At 44.1% G+C, this 15612-nt stretch overlaps 1 protein-coding gene across 8 annotated transcripts in view; it reads right to left on the bottom strand.

The window, feature by feature from the left end:
* Vrk1 (VRK serine/threonine kinase 1) overlaps nucleotides 1–15612 on the bottom strand; it is a 79175-nt gene that overhangs the window by 15161 nt on the left and 48402 nt on the right. For 4 of the 8 annotated variants that reach the window (XM_076551344.1, XM_076551339.1, XM_042261139.2 and 1 more), the window contains exons 6-12: nucleotides 14409–14517; nucleotides 14201–14293; nucleotides 12070–12202; nucleotides 11301–11421; nucleotides 10733–10791; nucleotides 7101–7279; nucleotides 113–175 (exon numbers count right to left, since the gene is read on the bottom strand). In XM_076551344.1, the coding sequence (XP_076407459.1) occupies nucleotides 113–175; nucleotides 7101–7279; nucleotides 10733–10791; nucleotides 11301–11421; nucleotides 12070–12202; nucleotides 14201–14293; nucleotides 14409–14517 (757 nt within the window). The remainder of the gene's footprint in view (nucleotides 1–112; nucleotides 176–7100; nucleotides 7280–10732; nucleotides 10792–11300; nucleotides 11422–12069; nucleotides 12203–14200; nucleotides 14294–14408; nucleotides 14518–15612) is intronic. The other 4 variants (XM_006971702.3, XM_076551340.1, XM_016005899.3 and 1 more) reach the window with 1 other exon arrangement.

Raw genomic sequence — 15612 nt, 5'->3', positions numbered from 1 at the left:
TAAGGGCAGAAGGCAGATGCGAGGGGACAGGGAGGTAAGTATGATCAGAATGTATAATATGAAATCCACAAAGAATCAAAGTAAAAACAAAAAACAAACGCTAGCACTCCACCTCAGATCCACTGCTTGAATGTGTTGGCCACAGCTCTGAGCACCCATGCTTCTCTTTTATCACCTTGTGCAAGAAAGAATGCAATATTATTACCACAGAAAATTTGTTTTTAAATTCATCCCTTATTAAAAATGCAATGGTATGCATGCTTGGCATTCTCTAAAACTTGATCACGATTAGAGAAAACTCAATCACCTGACCTTAGGGATGTCTTATAAGATGCCTGTTGTTGCTTCAAGAGATCAATTCTTTCAAGAGCTCAAGGCACTGATACTGTACCAAATAGTCTCCTGTATCTCACAGCCAGATGCACATGTACACAAAGACCAAATCAAAACAGAGCAGGTAGGCACCATTGCCATACATAAAAACTGGTTGTGGAGCTGAAAAATCTACTTAAATGCCCACTATCAGATATGCCTATCTACAAAGAGGCTATTGTCTAAATAGGTCTTAGAATTCACATTTGATTTGCGGCTGTTCTCAACTGCATTTGCGTGACGGAAGCATCCAAAAAGCCTTTGAGCATTCCTGAGGCCTGGCTCCCATCCCCATAGTTTAGCACTGGTTTAACTGATGTGAGTAGCAAAGAGTCAGAGCTTCCAGGTGATCAACACGCAGACCAGGACAGTCTTATAAAACCTGCAGGAATGGCCTGAAGTATTTGTATGAAATACCTCCAGACTAGACAGAGGAAATGGAGAAGCAAGGAGTCCTGACACCAGAAATTCCCATATGACCACCAATCTCTCTCATTCTCTCATATCACCAGCAGTAGACACTGTAAGAAAAACATTCAACAGGTAAATGGGCAACTGGGGTGATGAACAAAATCTAAGGAAAGTTACAGAACCAAAAAAGAAGGACACTAAGCCCAAACAGCACACAGAGTGTCTATGCTCAGAGTCATTAAAAAACAGCAATTCCTATCCATAAAGAGCCCTAAGAGGCTGTCCCACAGTAAAACAGTCATGGATGGGAGAGGCTCCTGGGGCCTTACCCATCCCTGCTGATCTATTGGCTGCCAACAAATTCTGGGAGAAGGGCAGTCACTGTCCTCAGCTGTACTCCAACTGTGACCCCACCAGGCTCCAACAAGAGCTCCAGAACCTATGGTCACACAGACTGTCCTAGTTAAACTCAGTAGGTCACAAAGTAGATGACAGGAATATGAGAGAGATTTATCTGAAGGAAGAAGACAGGACAGGTGGGGTGAGAGGTCAGCATGCATTCTGTACATGTTCAAGAACAAATTTAATTAATGAAAAAGGATAAAGAGACACAAAGAAAATCACTAAGTCCCCTAAACCATGACTGAAAATTCGAATAAATAAGATGAGTGAGCTGGAAGTGCACAGATCAGTTTCATGAATAGAGAAAATGTACAAGAGTTAGATGTGCAGAAGAAAAGCTAGATTCCCGCTCTCCCAGATATCAGCAAAGATCTTGGGGTGGGGGGGAGTACCTGAATGCTTACAAAGATTCATTTCTCAAGTTCCAAGATGAGTGTTATATCTTTACACAAGGGTTCACCAAGTACCAAGCATACATGAGGTTTAAACTAACACACACACACACACACACACACACACACACACACACACACATACACATTCTGTGGTGAAAAGCAGGAAGATGGAATAGAATGAAAAAGCAAGGGGCCACAAATGTAGGGGGGAAACAGAAATCAGCAACAAACAGAATTAACCGAACTGGAAGCTGAGGGCTAACACAGCAGTGTCTTTGGCCAAATTGCTCTTTCAGTGGAACAAACAGCACCATTTTTGGAAATTGTGGATTCATAAAGTTTACCATTTATAACTCTCTTCAATCTCTCAAAAAAAGAAAGAAACAAACAAAACAAAACCTTACTTGAGCACATACTCTAAAAAAATGAATCCAAGAGAAAGGACAAAGTAGCAATAAAAAATAGTAACAGAAATACAGAACTCAAGAACTCCACAGCACCAAGGACACAGGGCACACAGAGAACCAACAGGAGACATGGGCTGGAGGAGGGCGACATTCCTCTTATGGGGGAATGGATACAGATTCTAATTAAGTCTAAACATCCACACACAAACAAGTTAAAATGTGTTAGAAAATAAGAGTGGGGATATTTAGGAGACAAGAATTCACAGCTTCTTCCTGACTAAAACCTCAAGAAGTGAGCCCCAAACAACCATTTAGAACCAGTATGCATCAAGCAGGATGGCACAAGGCAGCACTTCCCACAGAGCCGCTGAGAGCAGTGACCAAGAGAACCAAGGCACATCCAGGAAGTGAGGTGTGGTCCTAGTCACCGCTGACCCACGCTGGGGAACACCTTTCTACAACCGTCACCAGTAATCCCAACCAGAAAGTGCAGCCAGGTTGTGGTGGCTCTCAAAGGCAGAGGCACTCGAGACAGAGGCAGGCAGATCTCCAAGTTCGAGGCCAGCCTGGTCTACAGAGCTAGTCCAGGACAGGCTCCAAAGCTACAGAAAAACCCTGTCTTAGAAAAAAAAGAAAGAGAGAGAGAGAGAGAGAGAGAGAGAGGGAGGGAGGGAGGGAGGGAGGGAGGGAGGGAGGGAGGGAGGGAGGGAGGGAGGGAAAGAAGAAAGAGAAAGAGAGAAGGAAGGAAGGAAGGAAGGAAGGAAGGAAGGAAGGAAGGAAGGAAGGAAGGAAGGAAGGAAGGAAGGAAGGAAGGAAGGAAGGAAGGGGGAGAGAGAGAGAGAGAGAGAGAGAGAAGAAAGAGAGAAAGAGAGAAAGAGAAAGAAAGAAAGAAAGAAAGAAAGAAAGAAAGAAAGAAAGAAAGAAAGAAAGAAAGAAAGAAAGAAAGAAAGAAAGAAAGAAAGAAAGAAAGAAAGAAAGAAAGAAAAAGAGAAAGTGCTGGCCAGGTGGGGAAGATGGGGGTGGAATGGGGGGCTGTGCATTTAAAACCCCTTTGAAAAGGAGACACACCCTCTACAGTGGCCCACCAGAGCAAGGCCTGACGGCAGGCAGAAGAATCAAAATCATTCATTCCTTAGACTCACCAGAACAGATGTCAAATGAGAACATAAGAGACACACAGAGCAAAAGCCAGAGACCAGGAGTCTAGTTTTCATGGTAGATTTACCAAGACCCAAGCAAGGACTCAAGAGCTCCACCCTTTAACTAGGGAGAGAACTGAGGCACCGAGGGAGGAAGGGCAGGTCACAAGCCTGATGGCCACAGAGTCTCCAAGAGGTAAAGTGTTAACACTACTGAGTTCAAATCCCAAACTATGAGGAAAAGAAAAACAGCTTTGTAAGATGTAAAAGTCAGATTCACAGACACAATAATCCAGCAAATCCAGGCAGAGCGTTTTCCACTCAATATAAATGCAAAGAGAAAAGTCACACCAGCAAGTTAAACACCAAAGACAAAAGGAGAAAAGAAAAGAGGTTGAAGAGATGGTTCAGCGGTTAAGAACACATACAAACATTTATAAATCTATTTGAAGCCTAAAAGGAGATTTTAAAAGCTGATGGAAAGTTTTTACAATTTTATTTTTATTAGTTTTGTTAACACACACACACACACACACACACACACACACACACACACACACACACACACACACACACACGCAGGTGCCCACAGAGGCTGGAGGCCCTGCATGCTCCTGGAGCTGGAGTTATGGACATTTATGAGCTGTCAAGCATAAGTTCTGGGAAACCAACCTGGGGTCTCTGCTCAAGCAGGTGCTCTTAACCACTAAGTCACCTCTCTAACCCCACTGAAACTGTTTTTAAAAGCAAAAGCAATTGGTTATGGTAGTGCATGCTTGTAATCTCTGGATGTAGGGGGCTGAGGCAGGAAGAGCCAGAGTTGGAACCTAACCTGGGCTATATAAGAAGAATGAAATCAAAAGAGGGAAATGAAGAGAGAGAAAGGAAAAAGAAACTGTCCAGCTAGACAAATACAACAATCACCATCACAGTATTTACGTATTAGAAACAGCAAAATCCAGAAGACAACTGAATGGCACGAAGGGAAGGTTTGGGATTATTACAGACAACAAAAGACACAAAGAAACAATTAAACCACTGAAACAAATTATAAATGGAAGATGTGTATGGTCTCTACAACAGAAAACCACAAAGGGTATGTCGAGGGGAACCAGTGGGCTAACTGGCTTGAGGGTAAAGGCACTTACCACCAAACCTGATAAATCTGTGTCCAATTCCCAGAACATGATGGAAACAGTGAACAAAACTGCCCCACAAACTGCCCTCTTAACCTGCGCAGGGTGCGCACACATGTACACACACTTATCCATTTATGCACTCACTCTGTGTGTGTGTGTGTGTGTGTGTGTGTGTGTGTGTGTGTGTGTGTGTGTGTGTGTGTGTGTTGACACAACTGAGGCAGGGTGAAAGAACACCTAAGGGAAGCTCCATTCATGGAAGAGAATGCTGTAAAGACAGCCATTCTTCCAAAACTGACCCAGCACATCCATGCAATCTCAATCAAAACCTCACAATTATTCTGTGGAAATAATCTAGCTCTAACACTTACATTCAAGTGAAAAGGGCCCCAATCAGCAGTCAGTTCTAAAGAGTGATGTTAAAGAACCCTCACTATCAGATGTAATCGTGAAGCCAGCATTAGCAAGAGAGGACCCAAGTCTTTTCAGTAAGTGCAGATCAATGTGCAGTCCACTAGGGGAGACACCTTCTGCAATTATAACACTCAATAGGCTGAGGCATGGGACTCCAAGATTAAAGCCAACCTGGACTGCAGAGTGAGCTCAGGCCAGTCGGAGCAGTTAGTGAAAGCCTCTATGGACAATCAACAGTGATGTGGGGCCTGGGGATGAGACAGCTCAGCAGGAGTATGTACATAACGAACATGAAACCCTAGGTCCCCTCTCCAGGGAAGGGTGGCAGGGGTCGGGTGACAAAGCAAACAAACTACCCTGGTCTGCCCCACTTCACTTTACAAACCCTAAGGTGACAATCCAGCCAAACTAAGAACTTACTTCAGTTGTCTAACTACCAAGCAGCTTCATCATCTTGCCACAGGCCAATCTTAGTGTTTCATAATTTCCTTTTACTACAAAGAATAGCCACATGTCGTTGAATACAGGAAAGTCCCCAAGCAGATGAAACAAAGTTCCCAACAGTTCAATATTCAGACGTCCTCTTTCTTGCCTTCAGTGAAGCTTTCAACATGAAAGTTATGCAACAGGAAGTCTCCAGCCTTAAGAACCATGTGGACACAAGAAAACTGTAAGGTCAGTTACTCTCTGCAGCTAATTAACCCACTCAGCCGTGAAGTGGGCTGCCTAAGACACCAAGCTTCCTCCACCAAGGAGGTTTAAACCACAGGAACCTGCAAAGGAAGAAGGTGTTGCACAGGTACCCCCTCATTGCAGGCGCTCACTTTTCAATCAGCAAAATTGAGAGAAAACCACTGTCGAAGCTAGCTTTAAACACTACTGCAAAGAACTCCATGAGCAGAAAGACACATGCAATGTAGGGCACTATCGGGTCTCCACTTAAGCCTCATTTCCAACCTGGACCTGGCATTGAAGACAAATACAAACACAAAGAAGAGCAGATGCAGCTAAGGCAGACCTTGTGAAAGGGAGATATACATCTGCAGATGGACTGTGTGAGTCCAGGCTCTACAGAAAAACTTTCAAAGAACAGTGCTATCCAAAGAAAGTAAATCCATCATCCACCTTTAAAACATCCACCTTCTCTGTCGGTTAAAGATGAAGAAGAAATTCTCCATGGGTAGCTGCTGGCTTTCAAGGGGAAAATTTGGTTTTCATACTTTTACTCCCGGTTTGGATACAAGAGCCGAAGAAATCTAGTAGACTTTACAGTTACCAGCTAAACTAAGTATTTACTTCAGTTATGTGACTACAAGGAGCTTCACAATCGTAGAGCTGTAAGAGTGTGTCAGCATGTGTCTTTCTGCTCACAGATTTCTTTGCATTAGTATTTAGAGCTAGCTTCCACAGTAGTTTTCTCTAGACCTTGCTAATTGAAAAGTGAGCATCTGCACTAAGGGTGCCCTGAGCAACCTCCCTGCTTCCTTTGCAGATTCCCACCGTTTGGACCTACTTGGAGGAGGAAGCACAATGTGGTTAGTGAGAAACATTGATCTAAACCATTTCTCTCTCCAATGCTCATTAAATTTCAGACACTGAAGCTGGGCGTGGTGACTCATGCCTTTAATTCCAGCACTTGGGAGGCAGAGGCAGGAAGATTTCTGAGTTCAAGGCCAGCCTGGTCTACACAGTGATTTCCAGGACAACCAGGATTACACAGAGAAACCTTGTCTCAAAAAGCCAAAAAAAAGTGTTTAATAAACTTCAGACATTAAAACAGCAAGTTCCTCAACAGTTATCAAACGTAACTAGTAGATAACTAACAATGCATAACTATAAAATCTAACCCTAGAGGCATCCACAGCTCCTTACACACGTACAGTACGTCCACCGAACTGGCCACTACTTCTTCACATTTCTCTGCTAACCACTGAGGTCCTTAAATGCAGAGAAACCTAACATTCCTTTAAAGATCCTGTGCATGTATGGAGACATGCCAAGCCAAGCCATATGCCAACTTTCAAACAGAAAATTTTTCACCATATCCATTTAAAAAAGAGAAACTGAGGCAAGACTAAAAGGTGACTCAGCAGAAAAGACCGCCTCCATTCAAACGCCAGTGCCCCATCCACACCTGATCTCCATCACAAGTGAGGTCCAGTGCCCCATCCATACCTGATCTCTGATCACAGGTGAGGTCCTTTCAGACATGCAGACCTGCTCCTGGACGTGAGAACTCCAAAGACCCCTGCTCCTAGTCCTCTCCATGCTCTACTGCCGGTCTGCCCTCCACGAGCAATAAATAAATCCTTAACCACCAACCACCCATACTTTCTTGCTGAGCTAAGGCTTCACCTGCCTACAGTGCCTGTTAAGTTGAATCAAAAGAAGCCTACAGGGTCATTCCACACCCAGATTCACCTTTGAGGCTGGTTTTGTCTTCACATCTCCGTTCTCCACAGCACTAAAATCCAGTTTGCCATCATCTTTACTTCCTATAGCTTTTAGTCCTTGTGAAAGAATGTCACGTAAATTTTGATAAAGAGGTTTTTCAGTGTAGTCCAGTAATTTCACAGTTTCCATGTACTTAGCAATTTCACCTAAAACAATAACACAATCATTTTATTACTTTTAGTCACAAACACAATATGTCTATCTCATTCCTAAGAAAACAGTCCATGGTCAGTGTAAAATTACAATACAAGTAAGGGCAACATATTAAAATAGAAACCTTGTTCTCAATCAGAGCTCGATGCAATGTATGCTTTTATTATGCAAAAAGTATCAGGTAAGTAAAACAACATACTTTGAGATACAATGTAAAAGACATTTCTGCAACCATAAGAGACAATAGAGAACATGTTCAAACACACATAAAATGTAAATATAAAAGGAATTCAGAAAGTAGTTTGTCCTGAGCTGCAGTGACCCTAGAAGCCATCGGTCCTGCAACAGAAAGCTGCAAGCTAGGAGGTGAGAAAGAGAACCCAGAGAGCAGATTCAAGAAGCAGCGAGACAGGTCCCGAGAGGCCAAGGCCTCCTGGCCACTGAGGCAGTGCCCTGCATGAGGAGAAACCTCCCCTGGCAGGATCGGGCCCTCACACAGGGCGTCCACTGCTTCTTTATCCTCAGGTCCTGGATTACGCAACCATCACCACAAACCCCTACTCCTGACCAAGCCCCAAACTCTTCCCCATGAATCTCCCTGAAAATTCTACCCTCGAAGCTCAAGCCAACATCTCTTCAGTCTCTCCTCTATTCCACATTAACACATGATGCTCTTTCCCACAGCAGTATCCAGCCACAGATGCACATATACCACTAGTATATGTTATACTAGTGTACCACTAGTATATGTTATACTAGTATACTAGTGTACCACTAGTATATGTTATACTAGTATACCACTAGTATACCACTAGTTTAACTATTTAAGTGCCACTGTATGCCAGGCTCTAGTCTGGAGAGCTGAGATACAGTAGGGTCTCAAATCTCCACTAACTTAACCAGAAAAAAAGGAATCCGAAACCCCCAAGGCAGTATGATCAAAACACACTGTATGAAGACATGAAGCATCCAAAAATTAATAAAAAGGTATTTTTAAAAACTTCTGAAACAAACATCAGTGTGTCTGGCAAAACAAGAGGAAAGAGAGTAGACTCCACCATCACCACTGTCTATACAGAACAGAACAGCCAAGTTGGCTTTAGCTGGTGTCGAAAGGTAGAGAGTAGGTCACAGGGCATCAGAGTGTCTTCAGGAGCAACAGCACGGCTGTGCTTGCACCAAGGTCTAGGACAAAGTGCTCCTGGTATGCAAACTTGTAACCCTAGCTTTCAGGATGCTGAGGCAGGAGGGGCCCAAGTTCAAGGCCAGCCAGAGCTACACAGAGAAACCAAGTAGTGGCACAAAGGGATGGAAGCAGAGGGAAAGGAAACAACAAAATTCCTGCAGAGTCTGCAAAGCTGCTAAAACTAATAGGTAGACAGAGCATGGTATAGAACACGGGGTAAAAGTACATAAAAATCTGCCCTACTCTTATATACTGTTAAAACCTGGAAATCAAATGTTCAAATCCGAATACTTAACATAGAAGAAAAAGGCAGCAGTTACCCAATGTGACTGTGATGACAGCAAGATTTCTGCAGAGACCAAAATACAACCGGAATTTCAGGAGGGATTTAATGAAGAGCTGCTGCCACCGTGGGGCGGAAGAGGCGGGGTTACAAAGGCAGTGGTTCTCCAGTCACACTAGAACCACTGCAACCTCAACGCCCAGCAGACATGAGGGACCATGTGTGTGGAACTGCAGTGATGCTAAAACTTCAACACAAGTGCGGTCAGAACCAAGTCAAGGGCTGGAGAGATGGCTCGGCAGTTAAGAGCACTGGCTGCTCTTCCAAGAATGTGGGTTCCATTCCCAACACCCACATGGTGACTCACAACCACCTCTAACTCCAGTTCCAGGAGATCTGATGCCCTCTACTGGCCTCTGCAGGCACTAGGCATGCATGTGGTATTTAGACAGGGGAAAAACTCAAACACACACTTTTTTTTTTTCTTTTCTTTTTTCAAGACAGGGTTTCTCTTTGTATCCCTGGCTGTCCTGGAACTCACTCTGTAGACCAGGCTGGCCTTGAACTCAGAGATCCGCCTGCCCCTGCCTCCCAAGTGCTGGGATTAAAAGTGTGTGCCATTACGCCCCGCTGAAAAATTCTTTAATTAAAAAAAAAAAAAAAAAAAGTCAGGTTTTAAAAAAAAACACTTGAGTACTCAAACCACCAGATACTGCCAGCCAGCAAGATTGAAGAAAAAGTTGCAATGTCAGAGACAGTATGATTCAGGAATAGACAAAAAGAACAATTTGAAGAATAGAATCTACAGAGTTCTGACAAAGAAAACACCAAAAGATAAAGGAAGTCTTGAAGATGGGCTGCTAGGTCACCTGAATGTGACACATATAGTCAAACTGAACTGCAGGCAGTCTGGATGGGAAATCAGCCATGTGCAACAGACAAGATCTAGAAATGCAGTAAAACACATAAATAATGGAATGTAGATGTATTGGAGCACCACAGACATACACACATCAGAAGTCTTAGTGCACTCAGGCCAGGACCGGGACAGAAATGGATGATAACAGAAGAGCACACTGCTGGGGACTCCCCAATCCTACCCTCAGGGGTCCTCCCTCAACCAGGAACTAGAGGCAGGCCGTGGCTCTAGAAGAGTGGTTCTCAACCTGTGGGTCATGACCCCTGGGGAGTGTCAAACAACCCTTTCATAGGGATCACCTAAGACTACCCTGCACATCAGCTATTTATATTACAATTCATTTCAGTAGCAAAATTAGAGTTATGGAGTAGCAACGAAAATAACTTTATGGTTGAGGGTCATCACAACGTAAGGAACTATATCAACGGGTCACAGCATCAGGAAGGGTGAGAACCACTGTTCTAGAAAATAAGGTCATGGGCATCCTTTCTATTTCAAGCTGTAGACTCTTGATCAAAGTAAACACCAATGACCTCATGATGACCAAAAGGGACACAATTCTCACACCCTCTAGCACAGTCTCCCGCCCTCCACACAGCTACTTCTTCACCTCCCCTACAAATGCTACAGTGCCCCCTCCACAAGGCTGTCCTTGGCCACCCTGCTCCAAATGGAAACCCTTCCCTGCTCTCTGTGCCGCCTCTACATTCCCAATACCACTTCCTGTTTCCTTCTTCTCCAGAGGACTAACAACACAGTGTGCTAACAAAATCGCGGTTATGTACTCATCCGCAGCGCCCAGCGTTGAGGGCCAGCATCCTAAGGGGGGTGGGGGGGGGTAGGATGCAGCCGGCACCAACAGCAGTCTCCGGCACCTAATACAACCCCCAGAAACACCGGCTAAGAAAACAAAACGTGTCTCCCTGCTGAAGGCAAAGGGCAACTGTGTGAGGCTCCAAAGCGCACCGACCAGCTCACTGTGCAGGCTCACAAGTTGTGGGCTTTTTTCTTCCCAGAAAAACAAAAGCTCTATGAAGATCTATGGAAGCCTTCCCTACCTGGCTTGTTTTTCTCAGGAAAGCACTTCTCCATCAAAGCTGCAACATTGTCCCTGTATCTGTGGAGGAAAGAAGGAGTCCTTGGTTACAAGTACAGTTCCCAAGCTCAGCTCCTAAGAGGACGGACAGCAGGCAGGGCGTCTAAGGAAAACAGCCAAGTTCAAAGAGCCTTGCTGTCTAGCCCTCGTCTCTACCTTAGACATCACTGAGCAGGTGCGGCGACCGTGACAAGCCTACAACAGCGACACTCGGGAGGCTGAGGCAGGAGGGCTGCTCGGAAAAAAAGCACTGCCTACAAAAATCAAAGAAGCCAGGCGGCGGTGGCGCACGCCTTTAATCTCAGCACTCGGGAGGCAGAGCCAGGCGGATCTCTGTGAGTTCAAGGCCAGCCTGGGCTACCAAGTGAGTTCCAGGAAAGATGCCAAAGCTACACAGAGAAACCCTATCTCGAAAAAAACAAAAACAAAAATCTAGAAAACAAAAACGCCATAGATCCTGTCAAGAAATTCTGACTAAAACCCTCTGCCCTATCACCAACCAACCCAAAATAATGTAAGTTGACTCTTACCTAATTTTAGAATCTCTAACATAGTTAGGATCTTTCAAGTTATCCTCCCAAGGAAGACAGCCACTGAGCCACTGGATCATGCAATAACCAAGTATTTCCAGATCGCCACGTCGTGATGGGGCTACAAACACAAGAGAAAATCAAGTACAGTACAACAGCCATCCGGAAAGAGAGCAGTCCACTCAGGTCTGCCTGTGGCAGGAACATCTGTCTGCATGTAATGAAAGCACTGAACACCGGGCTATATAAAAGAAATCTTTATCTCCAACTAAGAAATCATTAAAACCCAAACTGAGAAACCTTACGGTTTTTCCTAGACCACCACTGGTCTAGGAAATAAAACACCTCCCATTCACTGTTATCTTTGGGAGACTTGAAGATACTAAAATGTTGACACTCAACACTGTCAGGTCCACCACAGCAAAGAGCACAGAGAATGGACCAAGCTAGCTTACACAAAACATAAGCTACTAGCCATGAAGAAAGCAGGACGCTATGAAGGTGTGTTCTCTAAGAACCAGGACATAGAAAATAAAGCTGCACAGAGGTGAGCTGTGGGAACCCACAAGTCCAATTATCCCATGCACGAGGGTCTTACTCAACTATAGGAGCCAAAGATTTGCCCCTTTCTTACCCTACTCTGCTTCTTCCAGTATTCTTTATCAGTTTACTTATTTACTTAGCATAATTAAGGGCAGAAATTCAGACGGAAACATCAGCACAGGCCACCATGGACACACCAGGCCCCTGTAGACACAACAGGACATACCCACGCCATTGTGCGCATCGATGCTGGTGAACTCTAGTGTGCCATCGTGGCATCTTTTGGGATCTTCTTTATACTCTTTATGAACTCCATCTGGGCAGTACCGATAAGCAAGTCCATAGTCTACCAAGTACACCTATAAATTTCCAAACACCAAATTAAAGACAAAAACCAATCCACATGTATTACTCAAAAGTACAGAAATAAAATACAATCACTTGGGGGTAGATTCATCTACAAGGGCAAACAGCAGCTCTCCAAACAAGTCAAATTTAAAATGAACACTGTAGTGAGTACTGAACCACCACCACCCCTCCTCTGGAATGCTGGGAACTCCACCTAAAGCTTCATAAATGCTAACCATGAGCTCTGCCACAGAGCTGTATCTCTGAGTAATTCTTACTTTTAAGAAATCTTATTTTGTTTGCATTATTGAGTCTAACTCAGGACCTTCCTCTACCACTGAGCTATCCAACCCTCTCACCCAAGAATGTTTACTTTTAATAAATGTTAAAAGACCATGAAGCTACAGTCCTTTCAATACTATTTCACCTTGCATACTTTCTTAGAAAAGTATGTGCTAAACTTCTAACTAATCATGTCTCCATGGGCAAGGCTTACAGATGTCAAGTTTTTCTTACAGAATCTAGAACAAACTATCACACCAAATAAACTTTCAAGACTCTTTCCACAAAGGAAAGCAGGATCAACAGTGTTAGCACAAAATACAACAGTTGTCTTCTACTCCTGATTCTTTACTTGTAGGCCTAGTTACTTCATAAAAATGGCCCAGAGGCTGTAACAATACTCAAAACTCTTAGAGGAGGCCTTTACCTACATCTTAAATACAAAGAGTCGAGCCTTCCAGATTAAGCTGATTTGGAATACCGATAGCGGAATTCCATGGCACAGTCTATTGCTCTGACTAGCATACAACATAGCACATGTGGCTTCCATCAGACAGCTACACATTAGACCTGACACTCGGTCACAAATGCATGTGCCCATATGCATGTGAGCACAGAGATGGACTCAGTACCGGGAGTAACCCCATCCACGCACGTCTGAAAGGTAGGGGAGCTGCACATGGCTGCTGTGTGAACAAAAGCGGCTCGTGTTGGTCAAGTGCAAACTAACACGAGTCAAATGTTGAGTAGTACTATGCAAGTCCCTCCTACTCCAGCTAAAGGGACCTCTACTGCTCAGGTTCCTGCTGTGTTCAAGGAAACAGCTCAGCTGAGATGGCTGGGGCGAACTGAGCTGAACCCTGGGATGCCCCACAGAGCACTCCAGCACAGCAGCTTTCTTTCTCTTGGGGCACTACACAGACCCCTCATGCTCTCCATCGCTTACAGAGGGGAGGCAAACACACTGTGTTTGTGTAAAAAGGAGGCAACCAAAAGAAGGTGGCTGCAGACAGGTAGGTCTAGAACAAGGCCAGTGCACAGAATGTGGACAGACCACTGCCCCAAACCAGCACTCAAAACTTCCTTCTATACAAGATCAAGAAGTGCCACTTTAGCAGTGTCAACTGCATCTTCTTGGACAAATCACGGAAAGGGCCACAAGCATGATGGATTGTCATGATCCCAGCATGGGTGTACACCAGAGCTTTCGCCTCTTAAACATACAGCTACGGAGGGAATGAAGCAGACTGAAACCGCACTTCTGCCCGGCAAGCACTAAGGACGGACAAATCCAGACTGCTCTGGCAGGCTGTACACAAATAACTTCAATAATCCACATCAAAACCAAACTTTCCAAGTCACAGGCGCTTCTTACATCTGATGGAGTTCTTGAACAAAGGAAATTAAAAAGGTGACAGAGGAGACAGGCAAATCTAATCCACTGGTGCACTATGTAATTTTAAGCTCCCACCTCCAACTAGCTATTTGAAATTCATTTTGTATCAAGCACTTCTTCTGAATATGATTTAGGGCAAACCAGCCAACTTGATAAAGTGCCAGCAAACTGCAACAAGATGCAGAATGGCAACTATATAAAGGTATGTGAAGAAACAGTACTGTCAGTGCATCTACTTCAGAAAAAGCAGAGCTGGGGGCGGGTCAGTCCAGAGTACCCTACTTGCTCACACAGCATGTTTTACCACAGTACAAACTGAAGTTCTAAGGACCTGGTCAGGGTTCTTGTAGCTCAGAAGAAGGTTGGAAGCCTTGATGTCCCCGTGCACATACTCATGCTCATGGATGTATTCCAGGATATCCAGCTATGGAGAATACACACAGTAAATTAATGCAGTACCTAACACGGCCAGCAGAGGACTGAGCTGCGACAGAAACCAGCCCTTACTGTATTCACAACAAGGAGCATAGCTCACATACAATTCTTAAGCTTAGCTGCAAGACAGTTTTCCGAGAAAACCTTTTGGCATTTGCTTCATATATTTTCTGAAGGTCACTCCCAAAGCGGTCCATTATCATAAACCTGTAACTGAAGACAAACAAGAAAAGTCAGTGAGGGAAATAACTAGAACATGGACTTGCAATGAGTATTCTCCCTTCAGGTTATGTCAAGTTAATGCTTAATAAGGCAGGGTTATAAAAGAGGAGGAAAGGGGTAAGAACATACACTGTGAAGAATTTCTCCCAACTAGACAGAAATCTTAAGAATTCCAGAATGCTGTACTGTCCTGTCTCCAGGGCATCTTCCTGGTCTAAGCTAGGTTTACAGGAGACAACATTCAACTTAAGACAACGCTCACACAGACTCAAGCAGACACATCTACAGTGAAACACATCCACTTGGCTTTGAGTGAGGGCACTGATTCTTCTCTTGAAGTTAAATACTGTTTATAGACAGGAGCAACCTTCTGTGACTGTGTCTCCATTTTTAAGGCACATTTCAACAATAAATGTTCTGTTAAATCTAGGCTGTCAAGAGATGGCTTAAAAGCTATATTCAGTAAAACTGTCCAAATGGTATAAAGCAATAATGTATTAAATACTCAGTGGTCAAGATTTGGAAAAGAAATATGCAGCAGAAATGATGAATTTTGGTTTTACCATCAACCTGCCATGTCACTTTGCCCAAGTGATATTACTTCCTTAGGCCATCATTTCTGGTGAGGTAAAATGAGGAGGTGAGCTGCATCCTCCCTAGGGATTCAAACTCTTAGAGTGCACACTGAGATGCACTAGAGACCTGTAATGACATGCTCAACTCCTCTACATGTCACTCTCACCTTCAACAGTTGTCCAAAATCTACTGTGTCTATTGAAATCATTAAAACAGATAAGACAAAACTCCTCCCCGGGATGAGCTCACAGCCACACAAGTCAGCCGAGGCACCATGGCACTCGCCAGGCAGGTGCTCTATCATCCTATTTTACAGAAGAAAACAGTTCGTAACCTCCCCTCAAATGAGGTGGGCCTATGGTTTAAACCACTCTCCTCCACACACTGTATAACACAAAAGTCATGCTTACATAATGTAGGCTTTTTTTTTTTTTTTTTTTTGGTTTTTTCGAGACAGGGTTTCTCTGTGTAGCTTTGTGCCTTTCCTGGAGCTCACTTGGTAGCCTAGGC

This window comes from Peromyscus maniculatus, chromosome 14, assembly GCF_049852395.1.
Source record: "Peromyscus maniculatus bairdii isolate BWxNUB_F1_BW_parent chromosome 14, HU_Pman_BW_mat_3.1, whole genome shotgun sequence".
Lineage (NCBI taxonomy): Eukaryota > Metazoa > Chordata > Mammalia > Rodentia > Cricetidae > Peromyscus > Peromyscus maniculatus.
Note: the sequence above shows the minus strand (reverse complement) of the source record. Positions and strands in the feature narration are given on the sequence as shown.